At 42.8% G+C, this 15,455-nt stretch overlaps 1 protein-coding gene across 1 annotated transcript; it reads right to left on the reverse strand.

The window, feature by feature from the left end:
• Positions 1-13,095: 13,095 nt before the first annotated feature.
• Positions 13,096-14,998, reverse strand: LOC123069860 (berberine bridge enzyme-like Cyn d 4). Its single transcript, XM_044492812.1, has one exon. The coding sequence runs from the start codon at positions 14,866-14,868 to the stop codon at positions 13,243-13,245; it is 1,626 nt and encodes a 541-aa protein (XP_044348747.1). The 5' UTR covers positions 14,869-14,998; the 3' UTR covers positions 13,096-13,242.
• Positions 14,999-15,455: the final 457 nt, after the last annotated feature.

Here is a 15,455-nt window from a genome sequence, read left to right on the forward strand (position 1 = left end):
TTAGAACATCTTGATTTAGTTGATTTAGTAGGCTAGTTGGTTTAGTTGATTTAGTAGGCTAGTTGATTTAGTTGATTTAGAACATTTTGATTTAGTTGATTTAGTATGCTAGTGGATTTAGTAGGCTAGTTGATTTAGTATGCACCATTTTATTGTTTTTTTCTGTACATGGATAGGTAGATGCTTTTGTTTTTTTGTAATAAGTTATTTTTTTGGCAAAATGTAGGTGCCAATTTAGTTAAATTTGCCACTTGTTTTTTTAATCAATTATCTTAGGCAATAGGGGCCAGATGAGATGAAATGTCTTGGTAGTTGGTACCCTTATTTGGTAGATATTTGTGAAAAGTTTTTTCGGCAATAGGTGCCACCGAAATGCTTTGTCCATAAAATTGCTTTTCGTGGAAGAACCAAAAATATCACATGCTATTGTTTTTCTTTCCTGTGAAGTGAATCGTTAATTCTTTGCTCATATTGCTTTAGGAAAATGGCGCCACCACCACCACCACTATGTCGACTGTGCAAGTCAAGGTGCACCAGCAGCCTTGCAACTGGCAAGCTGTTCGGCATCTACTTCCAGCCGAGTTTTCGTCATGCAGCGGTAAGGGAATTAGATGAAATGTAACAACTATTTTATTTTTAGTGTTGGCATTACTGCATTGTGTCATTTTGCTTTTTTTACACAGATCGTCCCATGCAATGTGAGGTTGAAATTCAACAAGCTGACAGGAGACACTGTGACATTTGAGGTTCCTGGGGGGGGCGTACACTATGGAGGTCGAGAAACGATGCAATATGTCGCAGATTGGAGGAGATGGATGGGTCCGTTTCCTTGCCCACATGCGTCTTACTGGTGGTGAGTTGATCAGGTTCTCCTTCAGAGCAGAAAGACCCAAGCTGGCCATCATTTATCTCAACTTGGTGGAAGATGACGAAGATGATGAAGATGACGAAGATGATGAAGATAATGAGGACCCACTCGATGAAGATGATGAGAACCCATTTCATGAAGCCATCATAGCTCAAAGAATGAGGTTGAGCGAGGAGGAGGTGTGCAACCTATGAGACATAATTCCGCCACGTGATGACTTTGTCGGGGTGCCATTCGTGACCCGCCTGACAAGTACCATGGTCGATCGGCATGAAATGGTATGTTATACGTACTGCCTATAGTAATTTGATGATATATATATGCTTTATTGTTATACTTACAAATGCAAATTGTTCGATGATATGCTTAGTGAATCCGATGATATGCTTAGTGTAGAGTCCAATGATATGCTTTGTGGAATCTAGTCGATGATATGCTTTAGTGTAGAGTCTGATCACATGCTCTTATTAGTGTAGAATCCAATGAACTATTAATAGTGTAGATAATCCATATATACTTATTAGTAGAATTCATGATTAGTTAGAACAAATGCGTAGTACTGTGTCTTTTGATAGTGTAGAAATCTAGACTTAATAGAAATATATTTGCAAGAGTATGTGCGATGCTATTTATTAATTGATATGTTTTTATTATTCAACAATTGCCAAAGAACCTATTTGTGAGTTGTGGTATCGAGCCTGATGAAGAAGGCTCAGCTGGACTACGCCTTACCGCAAGGGGCTCCGTCATCACCTATACTTACCGCATGGACACAGACGGTCACACACACTTAAACTCAGTTGGGTGGAAGAGATTCCTCGTTGGCAAGAATCTTCGTGTTGGACAGGCCATCCTAATTACTATCAGGAACACCCACCGACCAGGCTTGAGGATGATGATCGTCATTGATATCATCTAGAACTACATGTGTGTGTGTGGCTATATCATCTAGAACTACATATGATGATCGTCGTCGATATCATGTAGAACTACATATGATGATCGTCGTCGATATTATCTAGAACTACATATGATGATCGTCGTCGATATCACCTTGTACTGCTTGAGGATGCATGTTGAGTATATATGAAATTATTATCTAGTACTCCCTCGGTTCCAAATTACTCGTTAATGCTTTATGAAATTGATATCTAGTAGTACCTAGTATCTGGAAATTGCTGTTTATTGAAGCTGAAACGAGGTAGGAAGCCGGGGGGAATAATGAAAGATATAGCAGTAGCGCGGGGCAAGGAAATCGCTACAGCTAATTAATAGTAGCGCGTTCCGAAAACGCGCTGCTGATACAGTCCAGAGCAGTAGCGCGTGTATAGACTGCGCTACTACTAACAGTTAGCTGTAGCGCCTTATTGGTAGCGCGGCTGCCCGCGCTGCTAATAGCCCCAAAACTCGCGCTACTACTAGGGATTTTCCCTAGTAGTGATCCGTTGGCTAGTAAGAACAACGTTGGTGAGGGTAAGTTGTCCTCCATATGACAAAAGCTTAGACTTCCAACTGTGAGCTTCTTTTTGAAACGGTATTTGATTATTTTTCATTATTTGTTGGTGATCTTGCAGTGATGAATGGGAATTCCAAGTTATGTAAATGGAAGGGAGCCCAACTCACAACCAAACAATTAGCTATACTGACTCTCTTCCTATTTGGAATTACCAAAATAGAAGAGCTAACATTTGCGGAAACTAACTTTCAGACCCTAAAGTGTCCGAGAAGACAAATGATTAACTTCATATTAACCATCTTTTGAAGGTCATGTTCCGTAAAAATGACCGCGTGTCATCCACATACTACAGGATAGACGCAACTTCGTCAACAGATGAGGAATAAGGCCCCCAACCTGATCCTCCTCCTTAGCACTTGCTATGAGAATGACCAACATATCCACCATGATAATTAAACATGATTGGGGACATGGGGTCACCTTGCCTTGGTCACTTTAGGCATTCCCTCCGTGTGGAAGGATATATAGTCTGTGCAAAAGAACGTGTACATGCATTGATTCACCCAGTACCTTCCAATGCAGATTCCCTCTTTATAGTATGGAATTCATATGACCAAAGAAATAAACATGTCGGAACCACTGTCTTTGATCTTTTCCATCCGAAGGGAATGCCTAACCTTCTTGTACCAAACAAGATGAACCTGAGTAACTTGACACATGATTAGTCCGCAAAGTAGATTGTCATCATCACCAAAATACTAAGGCAGAAATTCCCTAACAATCTCCCCTTTTTTGGTGGATGATGACAACCACACGATTTGCAATGGAGGTATAAAAATGTAGACACGCTCCCCCTAGACGTGTGCACTATTTTGATTTGCCTTTGGAATGCAAAGTGCTCACATGAGGATCAACACTCCCCCTAGATTTTATGGACCAACCAATGAAAGCAAAAGTTAGGAAATAGACAATAAGTACGCATTTGCAAGAGTATGAAGTAGAGCATATAGTAAGGGCAACAATAATAAACAAGCTCTACAAACATAAGAGACAAGATATAAAATATTGAGAATAGATAGATTGGGATCACATGTCTCACACCATGCACAAGGTCTCGACACACAACAAGTTCACAAACCAACTCAAAGAAAATAAACACACCCATGCAAATACCAAGACCTAATAGAACTCTCTCCCCTTTGGCATCAAGACACCAAAAAGGAAAAGAGTGATGCTAATGCCCCAGAGCTCACTTGTCCATCTCTGACTCCTCGGTCTCCTCTGGATCATCATTTGGATCTCCACCATCAGACTCCTCATCCTCCTCCATGATATCATCATCCCCAGCGGCAGCAGAGGTAGACATGGCAGGTGGGACAGAGGCCTCATCATTAGCCCAAGTGTTGTTCTCAAAGATCCAACGATCCTCAGGGATGATGCTCTTCTCAGTGCCACTATCAACCTGAATGTTGAGGTGCCTCATTGTCTGAATTTATCTGCGTTTGGCGAGCTTTTCATTGACATGAGCTTCATAAAGCTTCTTCTGAGCCTGCAAGCAAAAAGTCTTCTTCACCTTGGCAGTTAGTTTAGCAACCCAAGAGGGCCTGGCCCCAGTCTGGAACACAAAGTCCTCATCACTAGAAGTGGCATACACATCCTCGGGATCATCAGCCGGATAGCAAGGCTCCGCACGTTTCTTCCTTTTTAGCTGCTTGACCTCATGCATAGTGAGGTTGTCTAGAGAAGACAGAGACTCTCCTGGCGTGCGAACTGCCCATACAGAGTTCAGGAAGCACATGAAAAATGTAGCATATATGGGTACCTTCTGGTAAATGACCATGCTGTACATCTCCTCCCACAACCACTTGGACACATCAAAGGTAGCACCAGAACCCACTTTGGTCTTCATATCCACCAACAAATCAACCAGATATCCATAGATCTCATCCTGATTTTCAACCTTGAGCAGAAGCACATTGCGGAACACGCGATGCATGATATTATATACCTTCTCAAGATCCTTGGGCTCACCAATGACTCCACATTCTCAGATGTACAAGAGAGCAAGTTTCTCCTTGTTCATGGATGTAGCACGGTCGTGAGGACGAATGCCACCATCCCCAGAGAGACCGGTATCATCATATCCGGGAAGGGCAATGATAGCCATGGATGAACTCCACCATAGCGAAACATGCCAAATTTTGGTAGTCCAATGACATGTTTAGTTAGTAGTGATGGAGTCGCCGGGCGATGTGTATGCATCGATGTAGTTGCATGAGTTTGTATGGATTTAACATATGATAATTAAGATGTCCGGATGTGGATTACATTATTTGAAGGGTCCCGGGTTAGTATCCGCAGACACGTCCGGACGCGTTCGCGGACGTTTGAGGGGCTGATTTTGTCAAGTCCGACTGTAGATGCTCTTAGTAGCGTACAGGGTGTCTGCTACTATAGAGCTTTTTTGCCCGTTAGTGGAAACTGTTTTTGTAGTAGTGAATTGATAGCCCACTCGCATAGTTCTCCAGAAAAACAAGGTTGAAAGGACGCGTCCGCGAACGTTTGAGGGGCTGATTTTGTCAAATCCGACTATAAATGCTCTGTAGCGTACAGGGTGTCTGCTACTATAGAGCTTGTTTGCCCGTTAGTGGAAACTGTTTTTGTAGTAGTGAATTGATGGCCCACTCACATGGTTCTCCAGAAAAATAAATTTGAAAACTATGATTTGAGCTCATCTAACTAACCCATTCTCTGACATGGATTGTCATGCTCGACCAGTGCCGTTGTCATGCTAACTACTCCTTCCGTTTCTTTTGACGTAAACTATGATTTCCTCCACTTCCGTTTTCACGAACGAGCGATTGTGGAGTGGATGTGTGATTTGGGGTATACCTTATCCACTCCCTCCTCGATTTCTTTTGCACGCTTCAGCGGTGCCGACAGAACCATGGGCCACGCCACATGGGCTTATCACTCTTGATGTGTAGTATATAGTACTAATATACTCCTGTTTGTATTAGACGTACTAATTAGACGTACTTCAAGTTTGTATTTTCCTAGCTGGAGATCTATATGGTGTTGTAAATCTATATCGTAGACCTTACATCCATTTATATCTGTAATATGACATGTTTATTAATATTTGTTTTAGTATATTATAACATGTTATTTGGTATAACAATTTTATTTTGCATTTAAAAAATACTTTTTCATGCAATATCCTCTCATTAATATGAGATAAAAAGGCCAAATAAAATATATCATTATCTTGAATTATATTTGTGCAATCACACAGTAATGACATTTCTACGGTCTATTACAGTTTGCCTATTACTCAGAGACATTTTTTATGTCTCCATAGTGCTCTTCCAAATATATCAAAATTCGATGATATACACATATATGGCTTACACATTATAAGTGTTCCTCTAGAACATATTTGTTGTTTACCAAAATAAATTTTACTATCAAGTAAAATTAATTAAATGCATGATCATACATGCAGGAAATATGGCTGACATCAATAAGAAAGAATTCCAAGAACTACAAATAGATGGAAGTAACTATCTATCATGGGCCATGGATATGAAAATATTCTTAAGTGGACGTAGCCTCGGTCCTTGCATTGTCGCACCCCTCGAAAATGCTCCAGAAATACCTCAAGTGGTAAAGTATGCAGCATTGCACTACATAAGGCACCATCTCCATCCTGATTTAAAAACTGAATATTTGATGGAGGAGGATCCCTTAGCTTTATGGAACTCCCTCAAGGAGAGATATGACCAACAAAGAGCAGTAATGTTGCCAGAAGCCCAAAGAGAATGGTCTCTTATAAGGTTTCAGGACTTTAAGTCTGTTGCTGCATATAATTCTCCCGTGCATAAAATTAACTCCAAACTAAGATTTTGCAATCAACAAGTTTCAGATGCAGACTTAATAGAGAAAACTTTATGCACTTTCCATCCCTCGATGAGGATATTGCAACAGCAGTATCGTCAACAGAAATACACAAAGTATTCTGAGCTCATATACACATTACTTCAGGCCGAGAAGCATGATGAACTTCTCATGAAGAATCACAATGCTCGCCCAACGGGTGCCATGCCTATCCCTGAAGCACATGCTAATGCTCATTCTACTAGTAAATTTGGAAATCGTAAAAGGAACTTCCAGAAATTCAAGGGAAAATGGAAAAAGAACAATGGTCAAAAGACCAATGGTCAAACTAAGGGGAAAGGTCATTTCAAGAAAAATGATCAAAATGACAACTCTCAAACTTGTCAAAGGTGTGGATGCATGAATCATCGTACTAATGAATGCCGAATTCCCAAGCACCTTGTGGATCTATACATGAAGTATGGAGGAAAAGGCAAACAAGTTCATGGAAATAAAGCTGAAGCTCACTTCAACGCCATTCAAGATAACCCTCAAGCTGGTCCTTCTCAAAGCGCTATTCAAGTATACAAGCCAAAGGAAGATCTCATCCTCGATGAAGACATGCTTGTGGATTACACCCGAGATGTTTTTGGAGACCTCAGTTAATCTCCATAAACAAATTGATGTCACTTAGCTATTTAAATACTACAAGACGTTATATATTATATAACAATAAGTAGAATAAAGTCTTTCAGACTATGTATATTGCATTATGTGAATCAGACATAATATTGTAATGAATTTATATTTGAGATTGTAATATAAATATTATGTATGTAATTTAATGAATATATGAATAAAAATAAATTTATTCTAAAATATTCCTTTTCTATCTATAGAATTTTAACGGGAACAATCCGATGGAAGAAGAATTATGTTTAGTGGATAGTGCTACCACTAACACAATTCTAAGGGAAGCAAAATATTTCCAAACTCTTACTAAGAGAAAGGAAAATGTTATGACCATAACAGGAAGTAACAAAGCAATTATTGGTTCAGGAAGAGCCACATTCACACTCCCTATGGGTACTACTATCATAATTCAGAATGCACTCTTGTATCCTGAATCTACACGTACTCTTATAAGTTTCAAAGATATCTGATCTAACAATTTCCATCTAAAAACAATAGAGGTGGATAACAAAGAATATTTGCTTTTAACAAAAAGCAACGGATATGAGGAACAAACTCTTGAAAAATTCCCTTCATTTTCATCCGGATTATACTTTACATACATAAAACCCGTACCTTATGTTGCGTACAAAATAATTTTTCAAAATCTTGATAAATTCAAGACTTGGCATGATCGCCTTGGTCATCCTGGAATAGGTATGATGAGAAAAATTATAAGTAATTCTGTTGGTCATAATTTATGAATTAAAAGATTTCCCAAATCATCAGATTTTGTATGCACTCCCTGTGCTACCGGGAAATTAATTATTAAGCCATCTTATCTTAAAGTTAAAAATGAGTCGCTTAATTTTCTTGAAAGAATTCAAGGAGATATATGTGGTCCAATTCAACCTCTATCTGGACCATTTAGGTACTTCATGGTGCTCATCGATGCATCTACTAGATGGTCACATGTGTGTCTATTATCCACACGTAACCATGCCTTTGCCAAATTAATTGCTCAAATTATCAAATTGAGAGCAAATCATCCTGAACACAGGATAAAAACAATAAGAATGGACAATGCTGCTGAATTTAGTTCACGCGCATTTAATGATTATTGTATGGCTTTAGGAATCCATCTTGAACATTCAGTACCCTATGTGCATACTCAAAATGGAATGGCTGAATCTTTAATCAAAAGAGTAAAATTAATTGCTAGACCACTATTACAGAATTGCAATTTACCAACCTCTTGTTGGGGACATGCGGTTTTACACGCCGCAGATCTGATGCAAGTCAGACCAACTGCATATCATGAAACTTCCCCATTTCAAATAGTACGTGGCAATCAGCCAAGTATTTCCCATCTGCGAAAATTCGGTTGCGCTGTATATGTACCGATATCACCACCGCAGCGTACCTCTATGGGACCCCATAGAAAATTAGGAATCTATGTGGGATATAATTCTTCGCCAATTATAAAATATTTAGAACCCCTAACAGGGGACCTGTTCACAGCCCGGTACGCTGACTCAATTTTTGATGAGGACCATTTCCCGGCATTAGGGGGAGAAACAAACCACAAAATATGCCAGGAAATAGATTGGAATGTAACAGGCATTCAGTCCTTAGATCCACGTACTAAAGAATCTGAATCTGAAGTTCAGAAAATTATAGATTTGCAACACTGCAAATAACCTGCCAGACGCATTTACTGATCACAAAGGTGTCACTAAATCTTATATCCCCGCAGTTAATGCACCAGAAAGAGTAGAGGTACCAAATAAAACTACTCAACTCCCAATTACAAATAAAAGGGGGAGAAATCTAGTCACAGCAGAAAAGGCTTCTCTAAAGCCTCCGCGGAAACAAATAAAATCAAAATCTATGACAGTAAATGCAAATCAACCTCAAGTTGACGGACACCAAATTGATGTTCATCATCAAGAACCCAACATAAATGTGCACACAAATTATAATGTTGGGATATCGAAACAATCAGCCTCCGTTTCTATGGGAAATCATACGGAGCCTGAAGAAATTAATGAAATATCCATAAATTATATTGATTCAGGAGAAACATACAATAGAAGCACTATAGTTGTCGACACGGATTTCTCCTCGAAAATTGCTGAAACCCTTCAACTGGATCCAGAGCCAAAATCTATGAAAGAGTGCCTCAAGCGCTCGGATTGGCCTAAATGGAAGGAAGCAATTGAGGCAGAATTACACTCGCTTAACAAAAGAGAGGTATTTTCTAAAATAATGCCTACTCCTCATAAAGTCTTCCCTGTGGGAGCTAAATGGGTTTTTGTTCGAAAAAGGAACGAAAACAATGAGGTGGTGAGATATAAAGCGAGACTAGTAGCTCAAGGGTTTACGCAGAGACCCGGTATCGACTACGACGATACATATTCTCCTGTAATGAATGGAATTACATTTCGATACTTAATATCTTTGGCAGTACAAATGAATCTACCTATGCAGTTAATGGATGTAGTGACTGCTTATCTATATGGGTCACTCGATGCGGACATTTATATGAAAGTTCCTGATGGACTTAAAATTCCAAATCCAAATATAAATCGCAACATGTATTGTGTAAAACTACAAAATTCACTCTATGGCTTGAAGCAGTCGGGTAAAATGTGGTATAACCGACTCAGTAAAGGATACTCGAATAATAATGATTGCCCATGCGTATTTATAAAGAAATCCTCAAAGGGATTTTGCATCATCTCAGTATATGTTGATGACCTCAACATCATTGGCAACGCATCAGATATAACTGTAGCACGCAATCATTTAATGACGGAGTTTGAGATGAAAGATTTGGGAAGAACCAAATTCTGCTTAGGTATACAGCTTGAGCATTTTCCCTCAGGAATACTCGTTTATCAACCCGCTTATATTCAGAAAATTTTGAAAAAATTCAACATGGATAAATCATATCCATCCAAAACACCTATGGTCGTCAGATCCCTTGATATGAACAAGGATCCTTTTAGACCAAGGGATGATAACGGGGAGGTACTGGGACCTGAGTTTCCATACCTGAGTGCCATAGGAGCACTAATGTACCTTGCAAATTGTACTAGACCAGACATTGCCTTTGCGGTAAATTTACTGGCTCGACATAGTGCAGCTCCAACAAAACGCCATTGGACAGGAGTAAAGAATATCTTCAGATATTTACAAGGTACTAAAGATCTTGGTTTATTCTATCGGAAAAATCAAGACATGACCCTGATTGGTTATTGTGACGCTGGATATCTTTCTGATCCCCATAATGCCAGGTCACAAACAGGGTTTGTATTTTTATATGGTGGAACCGCTATTTCATGGAATTCAACAAAACAGACTTTAGTAGCTACCTCCACTAATCACTCTGAAATAATTGCATTATTCGAAGCCTCACGAGAATGTCTATGACTCCGCAGAGTAATAAATCATATTCAGACATCATGCGGTATTGGTTCATTACAATCACCAACCATTATCTATGAAGATAATGTTGCATGTGTTGCTCAAATGCATATGGGATATATTAAAAGTAATATCACAAAACATATCTCTTCAAAACTATTTTTTCCTCATGAATTACAGAAAGATGGAGAGATTGATATTTTGCAAATAAAATATTGTGACAATCTTGCAGATTTATTCACTAAGTCTTTACCAGGAGCAGCATTTCAAAAATGCATTCATGGCATTGGTATGAGACGATTACGAAATTTGCAAAGTTCAGGGGGAGAAAACTCCTAGAATTAAAAGTTATTTATTATTATCCTCTGATAATAAATAAATTGTACTCTTTCCTTATGAGTTTTCCAACGGATTTCTCATAAAGATTTGAATGAGATAATTGGTTACACTAACAATATATATATCAAATTCCAACTATTTATATATTTTCACAGGCTTCTTGCAAAACATAGACAATACAAGATCAAAGATTCTTGAAGCTCCAAGACCAAGACAATCCAGAAAATGCAAGATATTTCAGCACTCAAGACAATGAAGATTACAAACAGCGTTGTCCAAGGGGGAGTGTTAGGAATAAATTAGTATTAGTTTAGGCTAATCAGGCAGCCAATTATTCCTTAGAATATTCCGTATGGCAGTTAAGATACTGCGTTGGCCAGACGCTATTCCTAGCGAACCGTCGCCGCGTCTTTCCGAAACGACGCGAACTTTGTAACGGGCATGTAATCACGACTGCTCAGGACATATAAGTACCTGCAGTAACTATCAATGAAATCAATCTGTTCACTTCAATCTTTCTGTTTCTCTTCAGAATTCAACGTATATCGATCGTCAAGATAGGGTGTCCCCATTTTCCACGGTCTCGCTAGCTATCAGCGTCACGACCCTCGTGTGCGCACCTTCCAACGCCTCTCGTGTCCACGTCATCTGAAGAACCGCATCTGTTTGCCCACTGACTTGATGATGAGTAGATTTTTTTTTTTGGCGACTGATGATGAGTAGAAATTGAACAGGGATTAGGATAAGTTACAATGTAAGGGCGTTTCTAACCAATCCCCTAAAACTTAACCGAGTATCTGCCGGAGTAAAGTTAGTGGAGTATATTTTTACTACACTAACAGTGGCCGCACCTAGCTGACCCCCTATAGTTAGTGGAGTAAAAAAACCAAACTTTATAGTTTTTTTGTCCTACACAATATACATCTTAAAAACATTAAAACTAAAACATGCATAGCATAATTGCCATAACATAAAGTTTCATCATCTAGTTTTTCAAATGAAAACATGCGAAGTTCATGCAAAAGACATCACTTCGAACACAAGGTTTTTGCCAAAATCACCATAAATATAGCAATGCATATGTTGTGGATCGAGCCAACCCCCCTCGGCCACCTCCACTCAAACGATGTCGTCGGCGAAGAAATCAACTCCACCGTCCTCTCAGCCACCACCATCAACACCGGCATCCTCTCGGCCACCACCACCACCATCACCACCACCACCAACAGTAGCACCCCCTCGGCCACCACCACCAACATTCCGAAGAGAGGCTTCCAAGATATCTCCACAAGTAATCTCCCAATACTTTCTTGCTGTTTCATCCATTGTGTTTGGATTCATGAACATGATAGCACGTTCCTCGGCCTTCTTTAGACTAATGTCCTCCTTGTGGTTGTAGTTTTGGGTGTGCCACCGTTGGCCCTTGGCGCTTGCTTCGGTCACCTCCACAATCCCCAACTCCTCGGCCTCCTCCCCCTCGGCCTCCATGTCTTGGGTATCCGAATGTTCCCAAAACAAGTCGTAGTTGAGCTCATCAAGGCCAACAGAGGCCAAGAACTCCAACGACGCGAGGAATTCAGCTGTGTTCATCTCTACCGATCGCCAACAATCACTATCGATCCAGCGGCCGCCTCCGCAAGCGCTGACACCACCGCCGTCGGCTTTCGAGCCTGTTTGCCTCCGGTAAGCGCGGCCAGAGGGCGGCGTGCCATTGCTGGCGAGGCGATGGCCACCCCGGAGACCATCGGAGCGGTTGGAGGAGGAGCTTTGACGCGGTGGGTCTTCTTGATTCCCAATTTTTTCGGTGGAGGCGGTGACGCGTTGGTCAATTCATGTAGCGAAAAGCCGGCGCCAGTGCCCGGCGGGGTGAGAGAATGAGCCTACCTATCCATTCCGGCCGAGCCAGCAGGCGGCGGCGCGCGGGGGAAGGGGGGAGGGGGTGGCGGCGGCATGAGGCAGTGCGGCGAGAGGGAGAGGCGCCACTTTTACTCGGCCGTGGCGGGATGAAGTAAAAATAGAGAAATTTTAAGGGAAATAGAGAGTTGGGGTAAAAAATGTACTCTCTTACGGCGGATAAGGGATCAGTTAGGTGCGTCGTAAGGGAGTAAAATCGAATTTTTACTCCATTGTGGCATTATAAGGGATGGGTTAGAGATGCCCTAAGACATGGTAGTCACATTGATGACGGTCTTGCAGACTGCCACTCATGCATCGAATCATGAAACTTTGAGATTGTTTATAGTTATCTTTTGTGTTGTTCACAGTGACCCTTTTGAATCATGGTAATGATAAACTTGTATGGTACAATAGTATAGAGAAGTCACACGGTCCTACTATGTTTAACACTTGGTGGATGTTTCTTTCTTGGTTGGAGTCATCCCCTTGAGTATTATTATAATGATGAGTGTATGCACGTATGCATAAGCGCTTGTGTTTGTACTTTCTTTAAAAAAAATTAGACAAAGGGACAATATCATTCCATTTTATTTATTATTTTTCATAAACTTGACACGATACACATACTTTTTCATCCATGAATATTATAAACACGTCACGTCACCAAGACGCACAAATTTAGCAATAGAGACCAAAATTAAGAGTCTCAAATGGAATCTATCATCATTTTGGCAGTGGGAAGAGGAGGGATGCTCTGCTCATTCCTGAAGAAATCATGGGGATCCACCATGGTCTTCACGGCTGCCAACCTCTTAAAATTTCCTTTGAAATACTTGTCTCCCCAGCTGACTCTAGCCTTCTCATAGCTCGTCACGTCACCGTCCAGCTCATTCGTCCCCAGGTCAAGGTCCCTGTAGTTGACGTACACCGCCCTCGGGTTCTTGGACACGTAGGGCTCCATCTCCTTGTACAGCCCCCTGACCCAGCTCATCCGCTTCTCCGCCGCCGCCGTCCCGTTCTCGTACCAGAAGGAGTAGTACTGGAGCTGGTAGAGGTTCCCCTGCCGGTGCGGGAACGGCGTCTCCGACGGCGGGATGCTGCTCATCACGCCGCCGTAAGGGTCCAGCATGAGCAGCGCCGCCTCGGGCTTCTCCAGCCATGTCGTCCATATGCTCTCCCACACGTCCCTTGGAATCGGCTCCTGCACGTGGTCCGACTTGGCCTTGAGGTAGTAGCTCGGGTTGCTGCTCCTGTTGAGGAGCTGCTCCGGTGGCACGGACGTCGTGGAGAAGCCGAAGAAGGCCGTGGACTGCACCCAGCTCACCTCCTCGCAGTCTTGCTCCGTCATCCCGAGCTCAGGGAAGCGGTCTTGCATGAGCCGATGGAGGCCGCCGCACCGGCCGAGAAACAGCGCTTGGAAATTAGCCTGCTGGTTCAGCACGAGCACGCGGAGGTACAGCTCTTGCGGTGAAGCCGGCGCCATCTCCTGCCATTTGGTGATCAGTTCGACGGCGGATTGGCTCCTTGACCGGACGATGCTGAACACCGTGACGGTCTCCGGCACGGGGACCAGCCGCACCTTCCACGACAGCACCACGCCGAAGCTCTCGCCGCCTCCGCCACAGAGAGCCCAGAAGTGGTCCTCCCCCATGGTGCTCCTGTTCACCAGCCTTCCGTCGGTGTCCACGACGAGGGCGTCGAGGACGTTGTCGGCGGAGAGGCCGTACTTGCGTGCCAGCGAGCCAAACCCGCCACCGCTAAGGTGGCCGCCGATGCCCATGGTGGGGCAAGAGCCCGCCGGGAACCCCAGCGAGCGGCTGGCGGCGCCGACGGCGTAGTAGAGCTCGCCGACGGTGGCGCCGGACTCGACCCACGCCTCAGCACGCGCCGCGTCGACGTGGATCGCCCGGAGAGCGGCGAGGTCCAGCACCGCGAACGGCTCGTTGTACTTGTGGAGGTGGACGGAGGCGTAGGACAGGCCCTCGTAGTCGTGGCCGCCGCTGCGCACGCGGACGCGGACGCCGTGGCGGCGGCCGCAGCGCACGGTGGTCTGCGCGTGGGCGTGCTCGGTGGCCGCGATGATCCCTAGAGGCTTGGAGGTGTCCGGCAGGACGTAGCGGAGGTTCCGGGCGGTGGACAGCAGGAGGGCGGAGTAGGACGACGGGGTTGCCGGGGTCTGGATGAGGCCAGACGGGATGTCCGCCGAGAGGCACCCAAGGAATTCATCGATTGCACTTGCAGTGGAAGCTAAAGAGGGCGTGTTTTGAACCCAGAGGATGCAGCAGAGGGTTAGGACAAGGTGTAAAATTGTCGTCCTCGGTGTCCTTGCCATGATTGATGGATGCACGAGCGGTGGCAACTATGGCTGCCTGTGAGCGGGACATGCGTGCTACTACTCTATATAGAAGGCGGCAACCAGTCTATATATATAGTTGAAGCATCATCTATATGAATTTTGATTTTGCTAACCACATGTGCCGTGCGGTAGTTGAAGCATCATCTGTCATATATAGTTGACGGTGGCCAATAAGTTCCGTACAAGAAAAAGAAAACCGGTGGAGGAAATCAACTTGGCAAAGTTATTAGAAGAACAGTGTACCAAGAGTTCAATATATGTTTTGTGTCTAATCTTCACCTCCATTGCTGTCAAGCTCCATATCCCCAGTGCTATTGCGTATTGCCTACGCCTACCTTCGGTGAACCATTTTTGGAAAACAGAACCATTGTGCTGGGCTGTTTTGGTTTCCTCGTTTGGTAGAGTTCCTGCAAAAGATGCTGCCCCTATTTTAGTTATTGAGTAACTTTTGTTCGCAACTTATTCCAAATTACAGGGACATCTCTCTCTTCTTTTTTTGCAGAACCAAAACAGAGAGAGGTCTTTTTATTAACTCAATTACTCAGCATTCTTCCAAATTGTCG

The sequence above is a fragment of the Triticum aestivum genome, chromosome 1A (assembly GCF_018294505.1).
Source record: "Triticum aestivum cultivar Chinese Spring chromosome 1A, IWGSC CS RefSeq v2.1, whole genome shotgun sequence".
Taxonomy (NCBI): Eukaryota; Viridiplantae; Streptophyta; class Magnoliopsida; order Poales; family Poaceae; genus Triticum; species Triticum aestivum.

Excerpts from the sequence above, each read along its gene's own strand:
- LOC123069860 (XM_044492812.1), bottom strand. The coding sequence starts at position 14,868 with ATGGCAAGGACACCGAGGACGACAATTTTACACCTTGTCCTAACCCTC.